The sequence below is a fragment of the Elaeis guineensis genome, chromosome 3, assembly GCF_000442705.2.
Source record: "Elaeis guineensis isolate ETL-2024a chromosome 3, EG11, whole genome shotgun sequence".
Lineage (NCBI taxonomy): Eukaryota > Viridiplantae > Streptophyta > Magnoliopsida > Arecales > Arecaceae > Elaeis > Elaeis guineensis.
Window position 1 is genome coordinate 97,576,977 of NC_025995.2, and position 27,503 is coordinate 97,604,479.

The 27,503-nt window shown below is 37.0% G+C and overlaps 3 protein-coding genes across 5 annotated transcripts; 2 read left to right on the top strand and 1 right to left on the bottom strand.

Annotated features, from left to right (window-relative positions):
* Positions 1–2,779: 2,779 nt before the first annotated feature.
* Positions 2,780–5,609, top strand: LOC105041635 (uncharacterized). The gene is made up of 2 exons (XM_010918602.4): positions 2,780–2,937; positions 5,310–5,609. Exons 1-2 carry the CDS (start codon positions 2,833–2,835, stop codon positions 5,442–5,444), a joined length of 240 nt encoding a protein of 79 aa, XP_010916904.1. The 5' UTR covers positions 2,780–2,832; the 3' UTR covers positions 5,445–5,609.
* A 6,048-nt stretch (positions 5,610–11,657) lies between these two features.
* On the top strand, positions 11,658–20,202 carry LOC105041634 (uncharacterized). 3 transcript variants are annotated; one of them, XM_073254095.1, is made up of 6 exons: positions 11,658–12,407; positions 12,920–13,929; positions 14,001–14,105; positions 14,258–14,472; positions 15,860–16,083; positions 19,148–20,202. In XM_073254095.1, exons 2-6 carry the CDS (start codon positions 12,945–12,947, stop codon positions 19,797–19,799), a joined length of 2,181 nt encoding a protein of 726 aa, XP_073110196.1. In that variant the 5' UTR covers positions 11,658–12,407; positions 12,920–12,944; the 3' UTR covers positions 19,800–20,202. The 3 variants fall into 3 exon arrangements, with proteins under 3 accessions (XP_073110196.1, XP_029119353.1, XP_010916903.1); XM_029263520.2 differs by having other exon boundaries at positions 11,659–13,929; XM_010918601.3 differs by having other exon boundaries at positions 11,665–13,929; positions 14,031–14,105.
* Positions 20,203–21,510: 1,308 nt separating this feature from the next.
* LOC105041633 (acyl-coenzyme A oxidase 2, peroxisomal) lies at positions 21,511–26,043 on the bottom strand. Its single transcript, XM_010918600.4, has 7 exons — positions 25,476–26,043; positions 23,790–23,905; positions 22,745–23,628; positions 22,494–22,673; positions 22,231–22,397; positions 22,037–22,160; positions 21,511–21,941 (listed from the first exon to the last, which is right to left on the bottom strand). Exons 1-7 carry the CDS (start codon positions 25,922–25,924, stop codon positions 21,786–21,788), a joined length of 2,076 nt encoding a protein of 691 aa, XP_010916902.1. The 5' UTR covers positions 25,925–26,043; the 3' UTR covers positions 21,511–21,785.
* Between the last annotated feature and the right edge of the window lie 1,460 nt (positions 26,044–27,503).

Sequence of the window (27,503 nt, forward strand, 5' to 3'; positions counted from 1 at the left end):
AGAGATTTATTAGTAGAAAAAGGTTCAATTAGAATTGATGATATAGATTTTTCTAAAGATGAATTTTCAAGATATTTTTCTACTACATACTATATTCAAAAGTTGACAAACGGAGAGAAGCATGAAAGAAGATGGCTAGTTTATTCAAAAGACTTAGACAGAGTATTTTATTTTTGTTGTAAATTATTTAATTCTGCTTCTAGTATAAGTAAACTAGCTAATGTTGGTAGTAGAGATTGGAGAAATCTTAGTGCTAAACTTAAGAGTCATGAGATGAGTAATGAGCATGTTATTAATATGTGTTCATGGATTGATTTAGAAATGAGACTATTGAAAAATAAAATAATTGATAAAAGTATTCAAGAACAAATAAATAAAGATGAAGAACATTGGAAAAAAGTCTTATTAAGAATTTTTGCTGTAGTAAAAACTCTTGGTAAAAATAATTTAGCTTTTCATAAAAAAAATGAAAAGATCTATCAAACAAATAATGGAAATTTTTTAAGTCTAATTGAAATGATTGCAGAATTCGATCCGGTAATGCAAGAACATATTCGACGTATTAAAGATGATAAAATTCATACCCATTATCTTGGACATAATGTACAAAATGAATTGATAAATTTATTAGCAAATAAAATTTAAAATAAAATTATTAAAAAAATTTTAGAAGCAAAATATTATTCAATAATACTTGATTGCACTCCAGATACAAGTCATCAAGAGCAAATATCTTTTATATTGCGATGTGTAGATATTTCATCAAGTCCAATCAAAATTATGGAATATTTTTTTGAATTCTTAAAAGTAGATGATACAACTGGAAAAGGTATTTTTGATGTCATTATGGATGAAATAAAATATATTGAACTTGATATTAATAATTTAAGAGGATAAGGATATGATAATGGATCTAATATGAAGGGCAAACAGCAAGGAGTGCAAAAAAGACTTTTAGATATAAATCCTATATCCTTTTATACACCATGTGGTTGTCATAGTTTAAATTTAGTACTTTGTGATATGGCTAGTTCTTGTACTAAAGCTATATCATTTTTTGGAGTGGTACAACGTATCTATTCACTATTTTCTTCTTCTACTAAATGATGAAAAATTTTGCAAGATAATATTTCTGGTCTAACTCTTAAATCATTATCACAAACACGTTGAGAAAGTCATATTGAAAGTATTAAAGCAATAAGATTTCAAGCTCCACAAATAAGAGATGCTTTATTGGAATTAGCAGAAGTTAGTGAATATCCTAAAACTAAAAGCGAAGCTAATTGCTTAGCAATATATGAGCTTAAAAATTTTGAATTTTTATTAGGCATGACTATTTAGTATGATATATTATTTACTGTTAATTCAGTTAGCAAAAGTTTACAATCAACAGATATGCATATTGATGTTGCTATAGAACAATTAAAAGGTCTTCTTTCTTTTTTTGAAAAATATAAAGAAGATGGATTTGCATCCGCTATGATTTCTTCTAAAGAAATTGCATTTGAAATGAAAATAGAACCTAAATTTCATGATACGCGTATCATTCGCAGAAAGAAATAATTTGATGAGAATGTTGACAATGAAATAACAAAATCTCTTGAAGAATCATTTAGAATTGATTATTTCTTATATATAGTAAATCAAGCAATTTTTTCACTCCAAAATAGATTTGAACAATTTAAGATATATCAAAATATTTTTGATTTTCTATTTAGTGGTAAAAAATTGAAGTCATTAGATAATGATAGTTTGAAAGAATATTGTCTTAATCTTGAGTATTCTTTAAAATATAATAACTACTCTGATATTGATGGTTTAGATTTATTTTCAGAGCTAAAAATTTTAAAAAAAATTATACAAGTGGAAGATAATAGTCCAATGGATATACTCAATTATATAAGACGACTCGACTCTTTTCCAAATGCATATATTGCTTTTAGAATAATGTTAACAATTCCAGTAAGTATTGCTTCGGCAGAAAGAAGTTTTTCAAAATTAAAATTAATAAAATCTTACTTAAGATCAACAATGTCTCAAGAAAGATTAAATGGATTGGCTATATTATCAATTGAAAAAAAAATATTAGGAGAACTTGATTATAAAAATTTGATTAAAAATTTTGTATCTCAAAAAGTTAGAAAAATAAAATTTTAATAAAAAATTTATATATATTTTAATTAAATAATTATATTTTAGTTTTTAGCTTTAAGCCTTCAAATATGTTGAGCCGTCAAGCCATTAATCGTATGTTTGGCATTCTACAAAGATCAATCTCAAATATGTGCTATCATAGCTTTTATGGTCTGTCATTGTGATTTTTTTGGATATTTATTGCCTCCATTGATACAAAATGTATGCATAATATATTTAATTATTTTCATCTACCTAACTACAATAGCATATAATTTGAGGATGCTGTCGCTTTGCAACATTCCTTAGCAATAATAAGATACCAATTTGATGGTAACGAGGAAATAATGGCCATGGACTTTGTGAGGATTGGCTTGACTAGGCATGTTGCAAAACGATTGGTAGAATGCTCAGAAAATTTAAGTTGTGTGAGAAATTATGAGAGAACTTGGTCAAATTGAAAGTGCAGTTTTAATCATCATGATTAGTTGAATATCAATCGCAAGTGAAGCTGATGGTTGGCTGCACGCTACGTGATAATTTACGGAATCTAAACTATAAGCCTTAGAAGGAGAAAGGGCGACACAAGCTATTACGTTGTATAAGACTCACAGATTAGGAACTTTATGGAAATTAGGGCACGATTTTTTCTTTCCCTCTAAAGGCCTTCGGCCTTCGGCCCAAGTTCCGTGCTATCTAATGGGGGCGGAAGAGGAGCAGCGGAGAGAGAATGGCGTGGTCGGGGTTGGGGAGAGGTCCAAACCGATCTCAGAAGCACAGTTCCTCGCCTGGAAACGCCAAAAGGTCCGACCTTTATCATCAATTCTAAGGTTTCAATTGTTGAATTCCTTTATTTCTTTCTAACTTGATGAAAATTCTACTCATCCATTGGAGTTTTATGGATTTGGTAATGTTTTCTGTTATAATTAGGAGAAAAAGGCCCTGTGATGTGTTATATCTCTTCTTTGTTGAGAGAATCCTATGATTTGTGACTTGCGGTTTTTTTCTTTTTTTGCATTGGTGGACCTTTCAGGTGATGTGATGCTTGGCCTGGACGGTAGCTTATGGCAATTTGCAGTGTTCATGCATTAAATATATAAGATTTGTGGTAATAATTGTTTAGTAGGAGTAGTAGTAGTTCCTGATTCTTTATATTCCACTGTGGTCATTTAGAAGTGTGGAGGCATTTTGTTTGCGCCGAAATTCATGGACAAATTTATGCATGATATGGGATGATACAGTTCTTCCTTAGGCTGGTTTATAACTTCATATAGAGTGTAGAGGAGCAATAAGGAAAAACAATAAAGAAAAAAATCAAGTTGCAAGCATTTGGAAATAAACATGAGCCAGGAATGTAATAGGTCTGTGAAGACAGTTGGAAACGGAACAAACAAATTTTTGATTCTAGTATCTAAGTGTGATTTGCTGAAACCCGAATTCAGATATGATTTCATGCCGTATATGTCAATTCAACAAACTAAAACAGATAGCTTTTTACATAAGCCATATGAATACTTTGAAACCTGCTTGTAAAAGGTTCTACCTAGAAAAGCCTGGAAAAGTGCAGGGTTGCGTGGACTTGGAAACACGTCCAAGCATGTGACTTGGCAAAAAGGGAAAAAAAAGGAGAAACAGGAGTACATAGGAAAAATAACTTATTAATATATATTTAATATTCTGTAAAAGAAAAAATCAAAATATATTATTTGCTGAGGTATTCCAATATGCATATTTCTCATTCAAACTTTCTGATTAGCTTAAGAATTTTAAATAGATGACATTCTATAAAGTTATTAAAATAACTATAATGTTGATCTATCACTAAAAAGAATTAAGACTAGCTTTTTAGATCTTTTATAGTGGGTCAAACTCATTGTTGGAGTCCAAGTATCTGTCAATTCTTAAAAGGTCAATGAAAAATTGATAATTATCCAAGTGTCTAATTCTTAACTGATTTGGCTACATATTTGTCATGGATTCTAGGATCTGGATATCTTCCAGGTAAGACACTTGAAAGCTGCCCTTTGAATGCTAGAAGCAAAACTAATTGCTTGTCCCTCTCCTATGACCTTTTCCTTTCTTGTAATGATAGAAAAAAGGTTGTATTAACTATCTTCTCACCCTTCTAGTGTAATTTCTTAAAATCATACATTATGCTGTTTTTAATTGTAGCCAAAATTTAGTTGAAGAATGAGAAAGTTAGATCATTAGGGCTCAAATCCTGAAATACTGGGGAATAAGTTTTTCTTGATTGGAAAAAGTTAAGCTCTGACTATATCCTTCAGCGTTACAGCTTTCAGGTTTCTGCATCATATTTATATTGAAACTTAATATGTCCACTACATTGAAATTAGGTGATCAGCATACATATTCCGAGCTGAGTCAATGATCAGCATGCATATTCCGAGCTGAGTTGATGATTGGATTTATATTTAGCTGGGGATACTTAGTGGTCTGAGTGTGCAGGATGAATTAGGCAGCCTTTTAGCATCCAAAGTTCACTTCAGGCATGGATACACTGCTGTTTGTGTTAAGTGTCCAAATGTATAATCATTTCTGTAATGCTGATCTTGCCTTGCTATCTTCAGCCTGAGATGTGGCCCCTTGCCTGGTCCATTTCGATTTCTGTTCAAGTGCAGTCCCATTGATATACTGGACTGCATATATTTTTTATTAGACATTGTTTGTGATAAATATGAGCATGAAATGCTTTTTCTTTAAACTTTTTTTGCCATGAGGATCTGGCAAGTCAGTTTCTTACGCGCGCGCGCGCGCGCGCGTGTGTAGACATAGATAGATAGATATAGATATAGATGTATACAGGTGTTAAAGCTTCCTCAGAATTTCAATCCCTGCCAAGAAAGCTATTGATCCATGCCTTTGGACTCAAGATTTAGTCTGATATCTATTTTGCCAGTGAGGGGTGAATGACCTAGGCTTCTTATGCTGTCTTTCTTTCATCTAGCCTAATCAATCCGTATCACTAGGAGGGGGGAAAAATGTCATTCCACTGACTTTGATTTCAGAAGGACCATCCTGTAATGTGTTGTCTACATGCATCAAATGGCATATTATGCTGTTTTTAACTATATTCTTTCTCCCTGCAGTCATGAGTAGTTTGATGTATTAAACTAGTTGCAAAAGTGGTTGTTCAAGCTAATCTCCTTAAAATGCAGGATGCTGAAACATCAGCAAGAAGAGCTGAAACAACTCGCAAACGTGCAGAAGATATAGCTGCAGGAACAGTGCAGATGAATGGCCGTGAGCTTTTCCTCCATGAGCCTTGGGTCTTTGATAATGATCGTTATTGAGATTCTTGAGATGTAGTGATAGAACACAAGTTATAAACAATTTCTTCTGCTGAAATTTTATTTCTTGGTATATTGTGTTTTTATTTTCTTGATATGTGCAAATTACTGTAAGGTTTAATTCAAGAAACCAAATTTGCCTTTCAATAAAGAGCCAAGTATCCGGAACCTCTCAAGCCTGCAAAACTTAATTGCTATGAATATCTTAAGACTGAAGGCCAAGCTTGTGCGGCAAGTGAACTGGGCAAAAAAAAAAAAAAAAAAATCTTTTTTTATGGATTGGGTTTTATGGAAGATGCTTTTAATGCAGCAAGTGATTTCTCTCAAATACCTTTTTTTTAAACATACCACACGTCTCCAAGCATCTATTCTTGTAAGATGATTACTTTTTATTTGTTTCATTCTTCAATATGGCTGATACATATTTAAAAAATCAATCAAGTCTTCTTTTTTCTGTAATATCTTGATATTCTTGTTATTGTCCAACCAGTGATAAATCATAAAAAATCGACCACCACAAAAATAAAATTATGTTAGAAACAAGGCCAGCTTCCTCTAAGTTCTGGGCATTCCTCAAAGCCCTTTTCTTATTGGAAGGAGAAGGAGCTAGGCAATTTAAGTAGCAATTTGAAGGAGATGAAGATGCAAGTAATAATAGCTAGATTGCTTAGGTTGGGCTAGGATAAAGAATTAATGAAAACACCCAATCACGGAAATCATCAAGTTTGCCCATCCACAATGCAACACACCTTTGTTTTGAGAAGAAATATGACACAACACATAAGCAGATAGAAATCTCCCTCGGACAAAATAAACATCAGATCCGATACCAAGACAGAACGTCTTTATGAGACAATCCAAACCTGATTTTGCCTGCACTAGTGAAGTTTCTGACCAATTATACTAACTTTCTGGTTGATAAGCTATATTACAATTAAATCCTTTCATGTAAATATTTTTTAGGAATGCTTAATATTGAAGCTTGCCAAGCAGTTTGTTTTCCTAGAATATTCTCATTTAGTATTGATTAGCTGCCAATCTATAAATATTCAGGATCAAATATGATAACCCCGCCCCCCAGCACAATCAAATGGTGACCTAAATGCGAACATATCCTCCATCTTTTATAGGGGATTTGTTTATTGGACAAATCGAGTTGGGTCTATGGCCAAGTATTCCTGCCACAAATTGTTGCAAGTCCTGTGGAAGTTTTGATTGCTTATATCTGGTTGTATCTTGATGCAAGACTCTGAGAGTTGCAGCCTGTATACTTGCAATGGTGGGCAAATAAAGCTAATTATATGCAGAGTTCAGTTGAAATTTTGATTTGGGTAGGTCTAAAACAGTAAAAAAAACGTTAGTAGCAGCGAAAGATATGGTAACATATAGATCTATACTCCATTTATTACTGCAGGAAAGATATCAGAGTGAAAGGAGAAATAGGGATAAAGAAGACCTTAAAGAAGAAGAGGTGCGGAAGAGGGTAGAAGGACGGTTATTTGCACTCCCAGAAAATTAATTGACCGTATTCACCATACATAAGCTAACAGGTCCCCATGTTTGCTAAGCTATTAAAGTCTAAATAGATCTCTAGTTACAGAATCAGTATACAAAATTCTCAACAATATTTAGGTGTATGTTTTAGCTTACAACATTGGCTGGCTCGATTTGGAAGCCTTGAAATCTACATGAAATACTTTATTGTGAAGCAGGAGGAAGGTTTGAATTAGAAACAACTTGTGCCATAAGATGGCATTCTAAAGGTTGACTCAGCATATGAGATCATATATCAGTTAATGGAAATGGGGCCTTAGCAACAGGCAGAAACCAGAAAAGAAAGGGTAATATAAATCTCTGAAGTAATGCTGCAATATAAATTATTTACCCCGAGATGTTGCATCAATGGCTTATTTCTTGCATCAAACCATCACTTGGTTGCCAGAAGGGGAGATGTGGTGAAGTGGGTATCTCCAAACACGTTTGAAGGAAATGCTAAGAAAGCAGGTGCAGGTTTGAGAGTCTCAAAAGATTCTGAAGCAGATGCAATGCTCGAGGTAAAAAATTCCTGCTACTAAGGCCTGTTTTTGAAGGCATTCTCTTATGTCAGGAAACATTGAATTTTGAGCCTGCAAAAAATCAAATTATTCTTATTGTTAATTGAACACAAAACTTTTGCGATCGTTTGAAGACAAAAATTCTTTTTTTTTTCTGTCACGAATATTTTCTTTGAGATTCATTAGGGCCATATGATCGAAAAAAATTGTAAAAGAATTATGTTGCTGAATAAAAAAACATCCACAGACATCCTGAGCAATTTAAACGAATCAATCATTAGAAAATGTAAAACCATGTGCATTTGGTTTTCTCAAATATTTTGTTGCAACCAAAGCAATATTTTGATTTCTTAGATTTCAAATAAGGATCCTTTCTCCAAATATGCATCTCTCACCTCTCTTGGTCCTCTATGAGCAGATGAGTCTCTGATATATTTTATGGAACACAACATTTGTTTTTCTCCATTTCAAGTACTTATTTATGGATAATTAGGAACTTGAAGACCTCGGTTACATATTTGAGTTCCAAAACATCTATCAGTAAACTGGAACTTGTTTGCTCAGCTTTACATTGGGCTGTCTGGAAAGACTGCGTTACTGGAATCTTCAGGGATGTTGGGGAGGAAACTGAATCTATTAACAACTTATTTTTTATGGATAAGTTCTTTTTAGATGGCTATAAATGCAAGAATTCTTGGACAAATTTTAAGGGTGCAGGCATTGGTGATGCTGGTGGCATTGGACAAACGGAGGACCTGAAAATTCAAGTTTGGAGGAATGCTTTGCATTAGTCGTTGCATTTACCTAAGCCTAACTTTATATTGTGGATATTTCTTTTGTCTTGCAGGGAGGATAAAGGATAACTCTTTCGTCTGGAGGGGACTGTCTTCAACTTTTATCTATTTATATTATTTGTTTTCCTTTTGATGATATCCTTGAGTTAATGACCACCTCTACTATGGTAAGATTGATTTCACTTCGTGATGAATGACTGGTGGCACGCCCCGGTCCAATGGCTGTAAATTTGATACTCGTACCATAGGTGATGGTATTGCCTGGCTTTTACAGAAGCACTTGACTTGTTTAATAGGACAACATTAGAGTTAACCTTGTTCTGGATAGGTAGCTTAATGTGAATAATGGAAATTTAGATGTTAGGTATCATACTAATTGCAAATTTTGCTGTGACCTTCTGTCACATTGTTTGGAAAGAGATATGGAGTATAGGTATTCCTGGATGTAGATTTTGGATAGGAGGAATCTAGCTGAAGAAGGAAAACCACACAAGGATTATATTAGTATGATTGGATACGAGGAAGATAATTGAGAGCTAAAGTAACTCGAATGGAGGTAGGGTACTGCAGTTATGCTTTCTTCCGTTTTTCAGCTATATATTTTTTAATTCATTTATTTATTTAAATAAATGTGGTGGGGACACCGTTTTGCAGTTATCATTTAGCTCCACAAGGCATCAGTTTGAAGAACTCAATGGATCAGAAGTTTGAGGAATATTCTTCCTTTTTTTTTTTTGTGTGAATTGCTATATTATCCTTTAAAAGGTTTATCCATAGATATCTATCGAGTCACGAAAAAGATTTAACAGAAACTGGAACAAACCCCCCATCTGTAATTCAAAAAGAGATTCAAAAAAATGGATCAGAAGTTAAAAGGACAATATAGTAATTTATCCAATGAAAAAAGAGATTATCGTTGTTTTCGCACAGACTCTTCAGAGGTCTTCCAAACGGTGTCAGCGTTCTTCTTGCAAGGTTTTTAACCAAAGAGATTATGTGCAGATAATATGCAAGAAATTAAGGACTTGTTTTGGCCGTATCCGTGGTTGTATCCCACACTTGTATCTGATATCAATTATTTAATATAATATTGCTTCTTTCTACCAAAAAAAAAAATTAAGGCCTTGTTTGGCCCCATCCGTAATTGAGCAGGATCAGTGAGAATAGCATGGATGAAGGGAAGAGAGGGTGGGAAGAAGAGGGAGAGGGAGAGGGAAGGAGGTCACGGGCCGACCTCGGCTACGTCGGAAAGGACCTCAAGGCCCCACCTGCCAGATGTTGTCAGATTCGGGAGGATGAGCCTGGAAGTGGGGAAGGGAGGGAAATGTGGCAGCTACAGGTGGGGCGAGGCCAATATTTTACTACCAGGACATCCATTTTTCTAACATGGCGCAGGATGCACGACACGTAGGACAGGTATGACACTCACAGCGCGGGATATGTTATCCAAGCAGCGATGTGTCTCGGACATGATGTGTTTATCCATGCAGTGTGATGTCTTGGACATGATGTGTAATTGCGTAAGATGATATCAGATATGTATCGTATCCATGTAATATTAAAACAACATGCAACGTGATTTTTTTGATTCAGATTATAAAGAAATATATATATATATATATATATATATATATATATATATATATATATATATATATATATATATATTGTTATAGATTTTTTTTTTTTTTTTTTTTTTTTGGGGTTGATGCTTACTCTTTGCTGCTACGAGTTTCAAAGGTGTACCTGATTAGCCGCTGAAATCAAAATCAGAATTGGCATGAAAATCAGTATAATTATATTTTTTAATATATTTTATTTATAATAAAAATTATAATTAAAATAAAAAATAAAATTAGAATCAAAATAATTTTTTTTTCAAATAAATAGTCAGAGCAGTAAGTTACTTATTTTTATTTTTATTCTAAAATTTTATCTGATCAAATATGTCATTAGGGCACGTTAAATATCACAGATAATATGATCAATTTTTTATATTTTTATATTTTTTATAGATGATGAGTTATTTTTTTATTGGCAGTATTTATCTATATAATAAAAAAAAATTTATCTATTTAAGAGATATAGATAATTTATTTTTTTATAAATCAAAAAAATAATATTTTAATTTATATTCTTAAAATATTTTTAATCCTATAATAATAATATAATATTATTATATTATATTATTTATATAATAAAAAATATTATGAAAAATATAAATATATTTTCATAATTTATCCAATAAAAAAATACTATATGAGTATATGAATCATATATTTTAAAATTATTATGATAAAAAATTCATGACTAATTTTTGATATAAAATTTTATAATTTTATCTTTTAAAAAATATTTCATAGAACATCCCATATAAAAAGAAATCTTCTTTAACAACAACTCGTGATAATATTTTCCCTTCTACTCATAATAAAGATTATTTTTTAATACATAAAAATATAAATAATTTTTTTCAAATATTATTTAAAAATATTTTTTTTAAAAATATAAATTTATTAGAATCAATTTTTTAATATATAAAAAATATAAATTTTGGGGTAAATATTTTATCTTTCGGATTACTTGATGCTCACGCTGCGATTAGCCCATTCGGCGGAGAAATTATTCCTACACCGTCTGACGGCAACTTCTGTTTATCAAACAGGCATTTTACTGGACGGTTATAGAAACCAGCGGCCGTGATTGGCTGAATGGCGGGACCACGATGGTGCACGCTGTGCGGACAATAATTTTTAGATACGGTGCTGGCCGAGCATGTGAGATGTGAGAGGCGCCACCGCCCAGCCGAAGTGAGGGTTCGGGTTGTATCTTCGGCGCAAAAGAATGATTGATCTTCTTTCGCGACGTCGTCCGTTGGATCTCCAACACCCCCGCGATCTCAGGGCACTCCAAGCTCTCTCAATCATCAGCCTGCACAGCTCTTGAAGCTATGATTGCGCGACTCATCCGTTGATTCGTGCGAATGAAGGGGAATCATTCTTTTGCGGGAAAGATACAACCCCCATCCGCTGAAGAGAAAGCCCGGGGTTTGGAACATGGAGTACGGCGGATCCTTTGTTACCCTTGAAGCGTAAAAACAAACAAAGATTCTGAAAAGAGATTGCAACAAAGGAAAATGACCAATCCACCCCTGCCTCGAATGGACCGAACCCCTTTCCCTGTCACGAGATTGAGAAGGCCCAATTCCCCAAAACCGTAATGGAAATTTGCACCGTTGATGCAAGCTTGAAACTTTGGCGAATGCCCATTCCTAGAGGGCAATTTAGTGATAAAAGCTTTCAAGAATACTCAACCGACATTTTAATCTAGAAAAAAAAAAAAATCTATCCTTTTTTGCGCTTTGAGGGATCCTTATTGCTATTTTTTCTCCCAGGAAAATAATGATAATCCCTCAATGCCCAAACATGGAAAATGGAAACGAGGAAAGCTCCAAAACGAAGACGCCATTACAGAAAGCAAGCAAACGCAGCAGAAGAGGAGCAGAGGGGGAGAGGGAGGGAGGGGGGAAATCACTGTTTCTCTTTGTTTTCACCTACTATTCCTTCAGCTTTTTAGACTTCACATGACTCGAGGCGCGCTCTCTCTCTCTTTCTTTCTCTCTCTTGGTGGATACTCTGTTTCCCAGTTGGTGGATACTCTCGCCTGGATGCCTTCCAACGGCTAATTTTTCCATTTCGCTTCTCTTCACCTCCTGGAATCTTCTGGACACTGAGGAGCGAAGGGGGAAGGGGTTTTGTAAGTGGAGCTAGCTTTTTACGCGACTTTGTCATAAGTAGAAGGCGGTTTTGTCGAGTGGGCCGCGGGAATTCGTTGGTAGAGTGGGGGCTTCGAGGAGAAAGATTGGAACTTAGCTATGGGGAAGTGAAGTTTGGGGGAACGGATTGATCCATCGATGCCTTCTTGGACGTAGTTTTTGGGTTTGTAGCAGATTGGCGCTGTCTTTTGGCTTGGCGCTGCCTAAAGGTCAGAGCTTGAGAGAAAAATCCGGAATCTGTGTGCTTTCGGAGGCGCTTAGACCGCAGGATGGCGAAATTCTGAAGGATTAATCCGTTTCGAGGTCCTTGGAGATTTTGAAGAGCTCTCGGGTGGGAAAAAAGGTAAACTTTTTTCTTTATCTACGAGTTAGATTGTGAAAGTAGGTATTTTGGTACTTCCCTCCATAGACCTTTCGTTTTCCCCAAGCCAAAGTTCTCTTGGGCACAGAAAGTAAGCTGGCCATTTGAGAAATAGGCTGTGGGAAGAGCAAAAATAGCTCCTTTGGGATCTTTGACTCCTCGGAGAGAAAGAGGAGAAAGTGCTGCTCTTTTGTTTTTTTGGTAGAAGAGTGCTGCTCTTTGATATTTTGACCGAGGGTTTAGAATTTAAGAATTGAGCTTTAAATGGAATTGTAGCTTTCAAAATCTAGAAAAAAAGGAAGATTTTCTTTTTAATAAAAAAAACTAAAAAGAAAATCGGGCGTGCTTCAAGAATCTTCCATTGAGAAAATTTTGTATGCTGATTTGCGTGGATTGAGAGTTTGCTCAGCAAAGGAAAATTCATTTTCATGTAGTCCTTTTGAGTTTCAAAGAGGAATGGACGTTTAATGAAGTTGGCTTCCTCTGTACTGTAGAGCAGCACTAGAGTCTATGAGCTAAATGGGTTCCTCAGGGTCCAAACCATGTAAAAATGAAGCTTTGATCCTCTGCAAGGAGCGCACACGATGCATTAAAGAGGTTATCAATTCATGGTATGCTTTATCGGCAGCTCATCTTTCCTATATCCAATCCCTTCGTAGGGTCGGTACTGCTCTAAGGCGATTTGTGGAGGCTGAAATTATGGCAGAGTCATCTCTATCCATTTCAGAATTGGAGAAATCTCCAACCCATTCCTCATATGCCTCACCATCGCCTTCTCGCTTTCCTGAACATGTTGGCTCACCATCACTCAGTGAAAGCCCATTGTCACCTCGGCTCTCCAATTTGAGTTACATGAGGGCAACCGACAGTGCTGCTGTCACAGTTACAATCAATTCATCTGCGGTGGATTTTGTCGAAGAAGAGTCTCTTACCTTTTCCCTGCCTCCAGCTGCACCTCCAGAAATAAGTTCCTCATGGGACTTTTTTGATCCTGCTGATGCCATGGATAGTGCTGGGGTGCATAATGGTGAAAGCGCTCACAGCTTAAACTTTAGTAGGTTGATGGGCTTGAGACAGTTAAAAGAAGCAGAAGTGGTTCCTTTATTGGAAGAGGAAGCGCCAAACTCCTATAGGAAGAAAGAACAATTGAAACGGGGTAAGGCTGATTTGGAGGGAATAAATGAGAATGCCAGGTCTGTAGATTTGATTCCGCCAAAAGGAGATGAGGGAAGAGAAGTGAAGGCCGGATGTAATAGTGTAAATAGGTCAGTTGAAGCTTTGACTAAAATTGCCTCATCTGAGCTAGATGTGTCAAAGATGGAAAAAGAACTTCATGCAGAGAGGGAGGATGCTTCTGAGTTCATCACTCACAGGGCCAAAGATTTCCTGTCCAGTATGAGGGACATTGAGCACCGTTTCCTTAGGGCAGCAGAAGCTGGCAATGAGGTATCTAGAATGCTCGAGACAAACAAGATTCGGCTTGGTATCTCTTTGGAGACAATAGGTAATCTTCAATGTAACCATACTTTTGCTTTGCTTAAATTTCTACTGCCCTAGGATTAAATCTTTTAACAGAGTTTCTCGATGAAACTCTTTGTTCTACAGGCCAACCACCTGCTTCTCAATTGCTTTCAGCCTTTCATCATGTCTGTTGCAAGGGGGAGACAGTACACAAGCTTCGTAAGTTTGTTTCAGTAACTAAAGATTATTATTCAAAGTTAGGAAGAAAAAGCAGTTAAAGAATGACCCGTTTCGGCTGTGCTGTTCTGTTATTTTGGTTACTAATGTGATATTTTTGCTACATAACGCTAATACTTTACGATTCTATGTAGAATCCACCCATCTTGTGACAAAGGTCATCACTTGGAATCGCTCAATCTCATCTTTGTCATCATCATCTAGGACTCCTCTTGCATCAGCAGCAAAAGATGATGGTGGTGACAGCAGTAGTGATTTTGTTGAAGAGTTCTCCATGATTTCAGGGAGCCATTCATCTACTCTGGACAGGCTTTATGCATGGGAAAAAAAACTTTATGATGAAGTAAAGGTATTTTAATCTATCATTTTTTAATGATGTTCCGGTTGCTTTACCTATTTATTTCAAATTGTCATAAAATGTCATCTGTATTTATTGTATTTATCCTTGATTCGTTGATCATAGAAGGCTTGACCATTTATTGAACTCAGTCATGCTCTGAAATCATTTGTATGTGCTTAAGTTCAATTCTGAGTTCAAAGGAAGGATCGTCTTTTAGATGTGATGGAATTCTTACTGTAAACTTATTTATTTACAGCCAACAGGAAGTGGAAGATATTATATGTTGCTCAATATGAAAGTGAAATCCACCTTTACATCAATGTCTCTTAAATTTCATAACCTTGTAATCATATGTTGAAAATTTATGGCATTCTGATTGAATTCTTGAAGATCCTGTTTTGTTCTATCTCTTTACCTATCTCCATCCTTGATTGATTGCAGTTTGAATACAGATGCCTTTCAAAAATAATCTATATTATAGATCTCATATTAATAGTTTATTATATCCCTGTCAAACAATGTTCTACAAGTAAATTCAGGGATTCATTTCTCCAAGATTTCTCAAATGCAGTATTCCACTGAGGTGATGTCAGACAGAAATTTATAGGAGATTCTAATGTTCTGTTGGTGATGGGGTTGCTGATTGTTGAGTGCCACTTTGGCATGGTCTAAGGCCTTAGGATCGGGAAGATATGTATGGAGTATAAAAAAATACTGAAGTTGCTACAATCATGGAAATCAGGCTTTATGTCATGGCTTATGTGGTTGAGCTGCTGTACAAGCTTGAGATGAGGAGAACTTCTAATTCCTTGAAGCATTTTCTCTTGGTCTGGTTGTTATCTTAGAAAATTTGCACCAACTTATCAGTGCCAGGAGAAAAAGAATATGACACTGAGCATACTACAAATATGTAAAGTAATCATGATACATCTAATTCTATTGCATCATTTATTTAATGTTGTGCTCACCCAATCAACGGGAATGCTTTTTATTTTTTGGATTTTCCAGCAAGAGATCAATTGAGTAGGGAGAGAAAGGTCTATCAAGATAGAGGATAGATAGAGAGCAATAGTTTACTATTCTCTATTGAATATTCACGGTTAGATCTATATCCCTGAACAGATTGTACATATGCAATCTTATCTTTATTCCCTTCGGTCAACTAGTAAGGTTGTAGGCTGAAAGCTTTTACATGTGAACATGGTACTCATATCACTAGGTTATTTTCATATAGAGAATGCTTTTGCTGAAATTTGTTGAGGAGAAAAATGAGAAAGATATCCCTTGCATGTATTCTGTTACCTCTTAAACTAATTGTTCATCCGATATGCTGAACCTTCTTAAAGCTATCTGTTTGCATTAATCTTAATCATTTTTTCTTTCTTAATTATTTTAGGGTAGTGAGTATATCAGAAAAGCATATGATCAGAAATGCAGTCAGCTAAGACACCAATCTGCAAGGGATCTTAATGCAAAACTGATCGACAGAACTCGAGCAGTTGTAAAGGATCTGCATTCACGAATAAGGGTAGCCATTCATTCAGTTGATTCAATATCAAAAAGAATTGAGAGGTTAAGGGATGAGGAATTGCATCCACAACTTGTAGAGTTGATACAAGGGTATGTATCCATACACTCCTTTTCACATCATCATTTTTTTTAGTAGATCTATTACATGTTGCTGATAGGAACTTAAACTTAATGTGATTTTATTACCATTTGATATGTTGTTAACATGGATTTTTAACCAAAGCTGCCAAATGTTTCAATGTTAAATCTGTGATTCATGAACTGGCCTTATGGTTCCTTTTTGATCATTTCTCCTCTTCTTCAAAGGGCATGTTTTCCATCATCAAGTTCAACTGCCACCTCAACATTGATGTCTTTTTGCATTTTCTCAATATGTTCACAGATCCTTAACCCAGAGTTCAGCCTTCTCCCTTTATTATGATTGTTCATAGTTTCCCATTACCAGGGCACAGTAATAACCAATAACCCAACTCAAATTCTTTCTGAGTAATCAAATTCAGGTATAAGTTTTAACTCATAGGATTAATATATTTAATATGTTAAATTGCATATGGTGAGAATATAAACCCAAACCCTGCTTCTTATGCCATGCTTGTCGTCAAAGAAATCTTGCTTGATTTTTCTCTCTCCTTTGCATGTGATGGTTGTCATTTCTCAATAGGGCCCTCTTCTTCCCACTTTGCCTCAATGAAGACAAGGTCCTATGCTTGATTGGTGCCCTTTTTCTAGATGATCGATCTTGTTAGATGGTGGTCTGACCTCCTCAAGTGTCACCATTGATTAATCCCACCATACATTGAGAGCTTCACTCCATTGCTCTGCTATAACACCTCCAGCTTTGGCCTCACAAATCCACCTACAGCAGAACCAAGCATCAGTCAGGTTGGAACAAGCTATGCCTGGTGTTTTGCCTAATTTCCATTTCCCAATTCTTACCTGACCATAAAATCTCAAGCCCATATCTACCCCCCCAAAAGCTTTAGTGCCAAACCAGCAATCTACGTTAGATGAGGGGAGAAAGATACAGAAAGAGGGAACAGGGGTTAGGAGGGGAACATAAAGGGAGAGAGAGAAGGAGACTTGTTAGGCAATGAAGGTAACAGTGTCCGTGTTGGCAGTGGGAAAGATGGAAGGCTTCGGATAACATTGGCAATGAGGGAGGGGGTGGGGAGAGGGATCAAAAAGCATGACTTTCTTGGGCCCATAGGACAGCCATGTGGTGGTGGTCGAGTGGTGAGTGAGTGAAGAAGAGAACCAGTGAATCCAACTTGTCCAAGCTGAAACCTCTGTCCAATCCTGACCAAATTTGGGCCAGGTTGGTTGGGCTAGATTTGTTTAGTTACAACTTATGTTATTGAATCTAGTAATTAGAACTTAAATGCAGACAATCTGACAAATCAAAACTCAAATAAGCAAGGAGCAAAAGGTTTTCTGAGACATTTTTTTTCAAACCCTAGTTTCGTCATCTGGCCGTAAAACTTGAGGATGGCACCCATCTAGAGGATGCCCTTTTGGTCATGGTCCCATAGGTTTAGTCTTAGGACACTTAGTGAGAGCATTCTAATTTTTGTTTACTTTTATGTTTTGAACCACTTGCATTTTAAAGCAATTTTGAAAATTGTATCAATTGCTTGATTCTGGCTGCCGTCCATGAAGGGTCTCTGGAAGGTGTCTTGTTGATTGCTTCTAGGGGTATGCTAGGTGTACACATACCCGTGGAAGGGCTTGTACTATCTTGCAAACAGAATCTTGCCAAAAACCATGCACAGTGGGGGTGGATTCCTGTCTCATAGAATGTATGATCCCATACAATGTGAGCCATCTTTTTGTGGTAAGAGATTGTTTCAGTTTGAAATGGACCACCTGTTGGACTAACATTTTGTTCAAGTTGCAAATAGCGAAAACATTTGGCCAGTTTCATTTTCCACCACTGCCAGCCAACAGGTGCAGAGCTTCTTTCTTCTCATGTTCTTGTAACATCCATTGCCACGAATTGAGCTCTACTTGTGATATTTAAATCTTATAGTTGGTCATTCCCACTCTATATCCAAGTCCATTTCATGTCACAGCATATATGAAGGACCCGTCCTAGACCCTCTTTTCCACACACATGTTCTATATATGGGCACATAATATACGTGTATACGTGACAACATTGTTATAGACATAGTGATTTTGTGGCTTGGTGAGCTAGTTGTCCTTCTACTTTGCTGATATCTGATAACAAGCCTAGGCAGAGTGAAACTCCTACTTCATGCAGTAAACCTAATATAATGGCATGGTATCCACAGCATACCCTGTTTTCCCCATCATTTTCTTGGCTGATGAAACCACCATAATTTACATTCTACATTATGATGGCAAAATATATATGAAAAATGGCTTGGTATGATATCTGTTCAAACCTCTCAAATATTTAAACACAGGTTGACTCAGTTTATACCCACATGCACAGAAAAATCAAGCTGGGAGAGCTGATGATTTTATGTCAATTGTAGCAGGACATGTACTCAAGTGAATTCCAAGCATAATGATGGATATACTTACTGTCAAAGTGTTTCTAGGTTCTCCTGACCTACTTTCAGATCCTTAAATTTCAAACTAAACCTTCTTTACCGCCAAGTCTTTCTGACCTTTGTTATGGTTCTCAACAGGTTTCTCTTTATTTCCAACTTAATAGGTCGAGTGAGCCATTGAATTTCAGCATAATTGTGAGATTGTTGTTGTATCAGATAATGTGCAATAGTTTGAATCCATTGTCAAGTGTTGAAAATACTTAATTCAACCTAAAATTCTTATCAGATGCTGATTCTGAGTAGGATCCCACCAATATTTGATCAGTTGACATTCCTAGGGATGGTCATATTCATTGTGGAATTGGACCATGGAAATATAGAAGCCTCAAATTACTCATGAGTGGATTATGCAGACAACAACAAGTGATTGCAAGTTTGCTGGTTAGACTAGATGTTAGAAGATATTATCGAAACATTATTACTACGATTTACATTTAGATTGGAGCGAGGAACTAATACCATGTTGTGAAACAAATTTTGTTGCATCTTCCTGAGAACTTGAGCAATTTGGTGTAAATAGTCCTGTTAGTCTACTGCATTTGTTTTTTTTAAAAAAAAACTGTATCTTGGTTCTGCAGGATGATCAGAATGTGGAAAGCTATGCTCGAATGCCATCATGCACAGTTCATTACAATCTCTTTAGCCTACCATATGAAAAGTTCAGCAGCATCACCTCATGGTGAGCCCTACAGGCAGGCATTAATGCACCTTCAGAGCGAGTTGGAGTGCTTTCGTTCAAGCTTTGCCAATTGGGTAAATGCTCATAAATCCTATGTAGGAGCTTTAAACGCCTGGCTTCAGAAGTGCCTCTTGCAACCCAAAGAACGCCGGAAGGGAAGGAAGGTATCCTTCCCCCCTCGTCAAGCCCTTTCACCCCCTATATTTGTTCTTTGTCATGACTTGCTGGCTGGCCTCAATTCGCTTCCCTCTGAGGAGTTATGTGATTCCATAAAGGGCATTGTCTCTGTCCTACACGACTCCTTCGAGCAGCAAATGGAAGTGAAGCAAACAGGAAAAAATGCTGAGAAGCCAGAAAATGATCGAGAATTTGAGAAGAATGAAGATGAGAAATGTAGGAGAGCTTTGAACTTAGACAACTTGCAGTCAAGCTTAACAAGGTTATTTGATTGGTTCACGAAGTTCTCAGAGGCCTCACTTAAAGTTTATGAAGATGTCAAGCAGGGAAATGAGATAGCTCGTATTGCTTATACAGATGATGGTTTAAGGTAATTGACATATGGTTAAGCATTGTTCGTGTAAATTTATCATCAGTGGAATTCTCTTTCCAGATTGAAATAAAGTTTGAGTACAAAATTTCATACTGGAAAATGCAGACAGTGGAATCCAATGAGGTTCTGAACTTTTTGATCCATGTCTTTAAATGGCATGTGCTGTTCAGTACCGCGCCATCGGTTGGTGAAGCCTGCAGCAGTCGAGATCATGTAAGGTTTATATTCTCTAGCTCAGGTAACAGGAGTTTTGATATGTTGGCATAGGTTGCCTGCATCTGAAATTTGTTCGATATACAGAATTTTGTTTATTTCTATTAACTGATAAAATTTGCCTTTGATGCAAACCTTGTCAAAACCTTTTGCAAAAATGTCCTGGTTCCATTGAGACTTTGCTTTGTTAACAGAGTTACAAATGAGAATTTTCCACTTACCTTGATTATAAGAGCTTCTTACAACTAGATTTGCACTTTCATAAAGTGATTTGTAAAAACGTTTAGGATGATGGACTTCAAAAATTTGTTAATCAGAATAAATTGTTGAACTGATAAGCAAATTCGTTATGTGGCATGTTTATGGCACAACCTGGATTCACTAAAATGCTCAAATAAGTCCCTTATTAATTTGCCTGTGGACGTTGTTTGGAAATATAGCTGATGGGCCGGACGGCTCCATCACCGACGGAGGGTGCCATCGTCGAGGATGAGCTGGGGAGAGACTCGGGTGTTGTAGCTGGCAACTTGGGTGCATGTTGGAGTATAACCATGTAATGGTCTTACGATGGATAAATCCAGCTCGGTTTCCCCACCCATAAAGTAAAGGAAGCCGAAAAAGGAAAAAAAAAGAAGACGAAGAAAACAAAAAACATAAAAGCAGCTAGATAGGTGAAGAGATCCAACATGGCTCTAGTGGCCAACGTTTGAGAAGGACCATAAGCGGAAAAAAAAAAAGAAAGAAAGAAAGAAAGAAAAAGGTGCTGTAAAGAATTAACTAAGTCTCTGGATAGACCCTTGAAATACTGCTTTAGAGCAAACTTTAGTTTTGTGGTCCAGCCTTAAAAGGTTAGAACAGAGTCCCCTGGCCTACACTGAAAGGAAGCCTCATGGACTTCAGCGGGAAGAGTCACCTAACAAGCTCCAAAAGACTGACAGCCAGCTTCCATCATGTCAGAACCTCTCCCTTGAGGCCCTCATCCATCTTCCTTTTTTTTCTCAGGCATATCAAAAGTTTGGTATTGAATCCCTTTAACAGCATCCAACATTAATAATTTGAAATCCTAAAACACCTCTACGATGAACAAAGAATTAGCAAGTCCTCTGAGTTGTACGTTTTCCGCTCGTGTTTTTATATGATTTTAGCACAGGAAAAAAGGGATCGCATGTGATGAACCATAAAATCTTATCATTTACCATTTGATGTTCTTTCTTGCTTCAGGAGCGTTACAGTTGAGAATTCTATTGTAGCATTCTTCAAGGCTGTAACTACGGATGGGCTTTCACAAGGCTATGCATTCAGGATCAGATTCACTAATGGGAAAGCCTAGATACAAGGAACGTAGGTATCACAATAACGGTTCAACGACAGCCCTTAATTCAACAGCTCAGCAGCAACTTCTTGCTAAGCTACTATTCCCGTAGCATCCTCTTCATTAGTTACCAGTCCAGAAGCTACAGACATCCTCATTTGTAGATATTGTCTGAACAAAAAGTGAGTCAGGAAAAGAGAAAGAATTTCCATTCACCATGTTGATTAACCTTTAGATTTACACAGTATTCAAAAATATATCATACGTGATTTATAGGAAAGTCAGCCAAACACTTTATCTTCGAGTGTTTTAAGTATATAAAGCAGTATACCAAAGCCACTGATAACATACTAGTTTAACTAGTGATCTTAAGTGTGGTTTTTATTCAGCAAGAGATATCAGAGCTTATTCAGACGGTGCCCTTTACAGATGGGTTGCTTTGTGGCATGCTGCCATTCCCAACTAGAAGCCCACGTACTGTGTGTAGTGAGCATATGCTTCCGAGGACATGCCGATAGGAGCACGAGTGACATAATCGGGAAAATCAAATGCATCAACAAGTTCTCTAGCAACCCCTCTCACCTGGAAACTCAGGTACTCTGTCAGCTTGTGAATTGCCTGAGAGATGAAACAGCGTGGTATAAGCCGATCATATACCTTCAACCAACTAGCATAAACCCAGAGAAAATCAAATTTCATAGCACAAAACATACCTTTGCTTTGTTTGGGGCCACATAGTCATCATTACGATATGTTCCAATATAGTTCCATATACGGTCCAATGCATATAAGTCACAGACTAGCTTCAGAACATGACGTGTGTTTTGATCAGGACAGCTGCAAAATAACCCATTGGTAAAACATGTGAATGATAAGAGGACATAATTGAGAAATAAGAAAAGCTCACCTTTGTACACAGTTGATGAACTTTCCCAGGATGACCGACTCAATGTGCGACTCTGCAAGCGTCAGCAGATGATTTAAACATCTGTTCCATGCACCAAAGCCTCCAAGTTTCTTGGCATGTTTTTGTAGCCGTACAGCGACAGTTTGAAGTAACCGGGATGTCCGGTACTGTGTAAATAAGTTTGTATATACCATCAATATACGACACTGCTAAAACTTAGAAACTCAGTTATAATGACAAAAGTGAAAAAAGTTGCAGCCCACCCTAAATGCATCCAGCTGGAACTTGGGATCTCGCAAGTGGTCTTCTCTTTCCCAGCGAGCAGTCAGAGGATTTGGTTGGGATAAATATGAAGCCATAGACTCTCTCAAGTAACTCCATGTAGCTGTGAGAGTCCCTCCTTGAAACTTTTCCTTGTACTGCTTCAAGAGGTCTGCTGCAACCTACACAGGAAAAAGGAAATGATCAAATCACAACCCGTCATTTAAGTAATAAGAGTGAGTTGCAGCTTTACCTGCTGCAAAAGAACTGTGTTGTCCCCTTCAAATGTCTGAAATATGTCATGGTCATTCCGCAAGGTACCAAAACGGTTCACAGCTGCATAACCATGACCACCACAGGCTTCTCGGCATGTGCTCAGTGACTTAGCCGTATATGATGTAATATAAGCTTTGAGGCCTGCTGAAAGAGCATGAACATCACTAACAGCTTCGTCATCATGTGATTTCTTCATCTCAGAGTACTTGTCCACCAAATACAGAGTAGCAAAGTGGAAGGCATATGCTGATGCCAGCATGGGCATGAGTTTGTGCTGCTGAGACTGGTAATCCAGTATACTGACCTCTGGCTGCTTGGGAGGACCAAATTGCTGGCGTAGCAAAGAATATCTCACAGCAATAGTTACTGCTATTTTCAGAACACCTACAGAGGAGTATGCAAGGCCAACCCTCCCTCCAACAAGTTCTCCTAGAGTAGCCGCAAACCTTTTATTGATGGTTGGGAGGCTGCTTGTGTATTTCCCATCACGTGAAACATCTCCAAATCGATTAAGAAGATTATCTCGAGGAATCCGCACGGAGTGGAAGCGCAATGCACCATTGTCTACACCATTTAGGCCTATTTTGTGGCCACAATCATTTATTTCAATCCCAGGTAGAACAGAATGGGTTTTAAGGTTTCTTATGGGAACAATGAAAGCATGAACACCCATATCAGCAGAACCTCCTCCCATTCCTTGGAGAGGCAAAATCAACCTTGCAAAAACAGTTGCAAATTTTCCATGGACTGCAGCATTACCAATCCACCACTTGATGGCTCCATCGTTTGGTGTGTTGATTACAAACTCATCGGTGACAGGATCAAAGGTAGCAGTTGTTTGAAGGCCTTGAACATTGGAGCCTACAAGAATACAAAAGTTAGCCCAACCCTAGGGTGTCAATGCTTGGGACAATAACAGGAATAGGCATGACATTTTTAAGTCACATCAGATGATTCATTTGTGGACAGACACATGAAAATCATCCACAATGTCATTGCAACAGCAGGTCAAGAGGACTCACCATGATGAAGTTCCGTCATGGCAAAGCAACCAGGATAGTCCAAATTGTCAATTCCATCAAAGTATTTATCCTTGTGTTTTTTTGTTCCTAGGTTCATCACCGAGCCTCCCCAAAGGCTACATGATAAGTAGGTTAAAGTTAGCATACAGTAAATATCAGTAACATATAGATAAAATGATTATAACAATCATCTGAGAAATAGATATTCTAGCATTTTTCCATCAGTACAGAAGTACCAATTGAAGTTTAAATGCTCTCCTTATGTTCAGATGATGCTTTCCCCCAGTTGGAACTAGCAAAAAATACCCCTTCAGATTTTTTGTCCCCAAGGGATGCTGACTGAAGTCGAATATTTTCAGTTTTTTGTAATGATTAAAAGCAAGGATAAGAAGTTTGGAGTAGGGTTCCAAGGATCTCAACAAAGAATCATGGCATAAAGTTCCTTCAAATATATGAACTCAATCCATGCTGCTGCAAGCAAGGGAATTGGCTGCATTATTAGCTCCCATTAGAATGTGAGTGATTATTGAAAGAAAAGAAAAGGTAATCTCCCTCTATAACAATGTGCACACCATGTTGGAAAGGAAAAATAGCTTCTCACACAGCATTCCACCTCTCACCTAATAGGCGCTGTTTGTGTTACAAAAGGTGAAAAGGGAAAGACAAAAGTGCTCTTAACAATGTAGACATCTTTCACCCTCTCTTTTTAATCTTGCCACAAGGCCACCATGGATCTCCTCTTGGAAACTAAATTTGTTGAGCAACAAGTAACCAACATTTCCATTGCACATGTATAACATCAACCTCTTGCAGCCTGCTTGCTAGTTGAAATTAGTGATGGTTTGACCGAAAGTTAACTTCGATTGATCCTCCATTACCTGCCAACTGTGCTACATGAATACTTGTGTTCTGCTCCAAAAATCCATGCCCAACATGTATCTGAATCAGATACCTGTCAAGTACTTGAATACTTGTCAAATCCTTTGGCTGCAGCTCATAGAAATCAGTGGAGTTGGATTTGCTGCTTCTATTTCAGAGTTTTGATTTCCAATATAAGGTTTGATACACAAAACTTATGTGAAATGATATCTTCACAATAGCCATTCAACTGCTTGAATCTGCTTATAGTTTCTCTAAGAACGATACCTAATAACCAATAGTCAAAATAAATTTGAGCAAATAATAGGTATAATAATTATTCCCTTCGTTAAAAAACTTAAGGGAACAAAACTCTAAGCATTTAAAGCTCGTCTTCGCTAGAACGAACTGCTAAGCCCGTGTGGTTGCATATAATTGTCCCATTGAATCAAATCAATCAAATCTTATGTATTAGCCACTATAAAATGTTCCAAAAAGGGATTTTAAACTGGAGCAATCCTTTAATATACCAACTACGAAATTCCGTTGCATGCTAATTCCTAAGATTCAAGAACGCCTAAGAAAAGATAGCAGCCTCTGAATCAAACCCATCTTCCAATACCTCGACTTGAGAGTCAAAGCAACCTCCAGACCAAACCCCTGGTCAGAAACACTGAGATCCCCAAAACGCCATAGAAGGAAAAGTTAAATCCCCAACGACAAACACATCGACAGAGAAAGCCAACATCAAAAACCAAATCCACCAATTCTCTAATAACAAATCGAAAGAAAGATTGCAAGCCCGACGAGATGGAAGAGAAGATTCACCTATACTGGACGCCCATCTTGATCCCGAGCGAGATGTCAATCCCGCCGACGGCCTCGGAGATGGCGAAGTAGAGGGAGGGGTCCTCAAGGATGTAGCGGAAGGGGCGGATCCCAGCGTCCCGGACGAGGGCGGTGAGCTGGCGCATGCAGAGCTCGCGGTGGTCGGCGGTGGATATCTCCACCGGCGTCTGGAGGTCCGGCCGAGACCGGAAGAACTCGAATACCCTTTCCTGGATCTCTCGGTGTCTCCCCCTCATGTACTGCCCCAGCTCCGCCACGCTCACTGCCGCCACCTTTCTCCCCCGGCTGCCGCAGGGGAGTGCCACCAGCTGTCCCTCGCCAGCGATGGAAGAGGGGAAGGGGGGAGAGGGATGGTGGAGGTGGAGAAAGAGCTGCCGGATGCGGCGGAGCGCCGGGGGGGAATCGCCGTCGTGCGTCGGGTCGTCCATCGTCGTGGGAAAGAAAGGAGGAGGCGAGGGAGAGTTTGGAGGAGGAGGAACAGGGAAGGCGTCGGTTCTCACGGCACGGGAGGCGACGTGGAAGGAGCTGTCCCGGTTGCACGTGGCGAGATGCTATGGGTTAGTGTGGGTAATTTTTGCTTTATGAGCGCGCTTTCCGACGTCAGCAGATGAGTATTGGATGTGGCCGTGTGGGGCATTCGATTGTGATAAGTCAAGGTTTTTTTTTTTTGTTTTCTTGCTAAGGGTGATAAGTTATAGTTGACCGATAACATCTGTACATATGTTTTCTAATATAAATAAACAATTAATTTAAAATTCCATATGATATACATTATGTAATTATTTTTTAAAATAATATTTTTATATATTAAAAATTTAATATAGTATAAAAATATTATAAATAATATTAAATATTTTAAATAAAAACATAAACTCAGACACACATATCTTCCATCTGATTTAAGGTCTGCACTCAGAGAGTTAGATAACCCAAAAAGAGTTTAAGCATTTTATATTTATTAGTAGGCAGTAGATGAATTAATATATCATTTAGTTTAAATTTTAAAACACAAGCCCTAAAAGGAATGACAGTGAAAGACTTGGTAGAGTTTTAGAGACCTGTATGTATTTGAACACACCGATATAGGGTTATTTAATGATCTAGTAAGTTAGCCAAATAATCTGGATACATTGACTTAATCTTGAACCTTAATTTGGATGAGATCTACGTCTTGTTAAATTGGAAACTAATTGCATTGCAGAAGTACTTGATCTAAATAGAAGAAACCAAAACAAAGATGTTCCACTCACTCTAGCTACCTTAAGTCTTATTCTCACATCTTAACCATGATTAACAAAATAGTAAGCCTAACCCTAGCAACACAGGAATCCTATTCTCGTCCACTCCAGTCTCTCTACTCTTCGAGACCCATCCCAATTTGTGAGGCCCATCGCAGCTTCTAGAGAACCTTTGATGAGAAGATATCATTAAGAACCCAAAATTATGGATTATTTATAGCCTTAGGCTAATTAATACACCTTCTAATCCCCTCTTATGCTCTACAGAATAATTATAATAAATATGAAATCGAGATAGAAATATCGACATGTAATTATAAATCTTATATATTAAGAGTAGTAGGTAGATTTAAAAAAATCTCTTTATAGACAATATTCTTCGTTGAACAATAATCATTAGAATCCTCACCATTATTTATCAATATATTTAAATCATTTAAATCTACCTTAACAATATATGTAAAAAATTAGGATATTATTTTTATCTCCTTATTCTTTATCTCGTTATCAGTGCTAGTTTATGACCTCATGTGATGTATGAGATGTGATTTTTTTATTTATTTTATTATATCTATTTTATATATATTTTAAAAATATGTTCTAAATCTTGCAAGCATGCATTTGTTGCAGCTGCCGCATCTGTGAAATTACGAGATGGCTGCAGATAAAGCTTATTCATTCCAACTATCATTGATACTTAATTTCGATTATTTACTATAGAATAGTACATTAGTTATCCTTTTCCTCTCTCTTCCTTTTCTTCTTTCTT

Coding starts and splice junctions, on each gene's coding strand:
- LOC105041635 (XM_010918602.4), top strand. CDS start 2,833: ATGGGGGCGGAAGAGGAGCAGCGGAGAGAGAATGGCGTGGTCGGGGTT. Junction 2,938..5,309: donor TCGCCTGGAAACGCCAAAAG/GTCCGACCTTTA, acceptor CTTAAAATGCAG/GATGCTGAAACATCAGCAAG.
- LOC105041634 (XM_073254095.1), top strand. CDS start 12,945: ATGGGTTCCTCAGGGTCCAAACCATGTAAAAATGAAGCTTTGATCCTC. Junction 14,106..14,257: donor GGAGACAGTACACAAGCTTC/GTAAGTTTGTTT, acceptor GATTCTATGTAG/AATCCACCCATCTTGTGACA. Junction 14,473..15,859: donor AACTTTATGATGAAGTAAAG/GTATTTTAATCT, acceptor TAATTATTTTAG/GGTAGTGAGTATATCAGAAA.
- LOC105041633 (XM_010918600.4), bottom strand. CDS start 25,924: ATGGACGACCCGACGCACGACGGCGATTCCCCCCCGGCGCTCCGCCGC. Junction 23,629..23,789: donor CATGACGGAACTTCATCATG/GTGAGTCCTCTT, acceptor GTATTCTTGTAG/GCTCCAATGTTCAAGGCCTT. Junction 22,161..22,230: donor TTCATCAACTGTGTACAAAG/GTGAGCTTTTCT, acceptor GTTATTTTGCAG/CTGTCCTGATCAAAACACAC.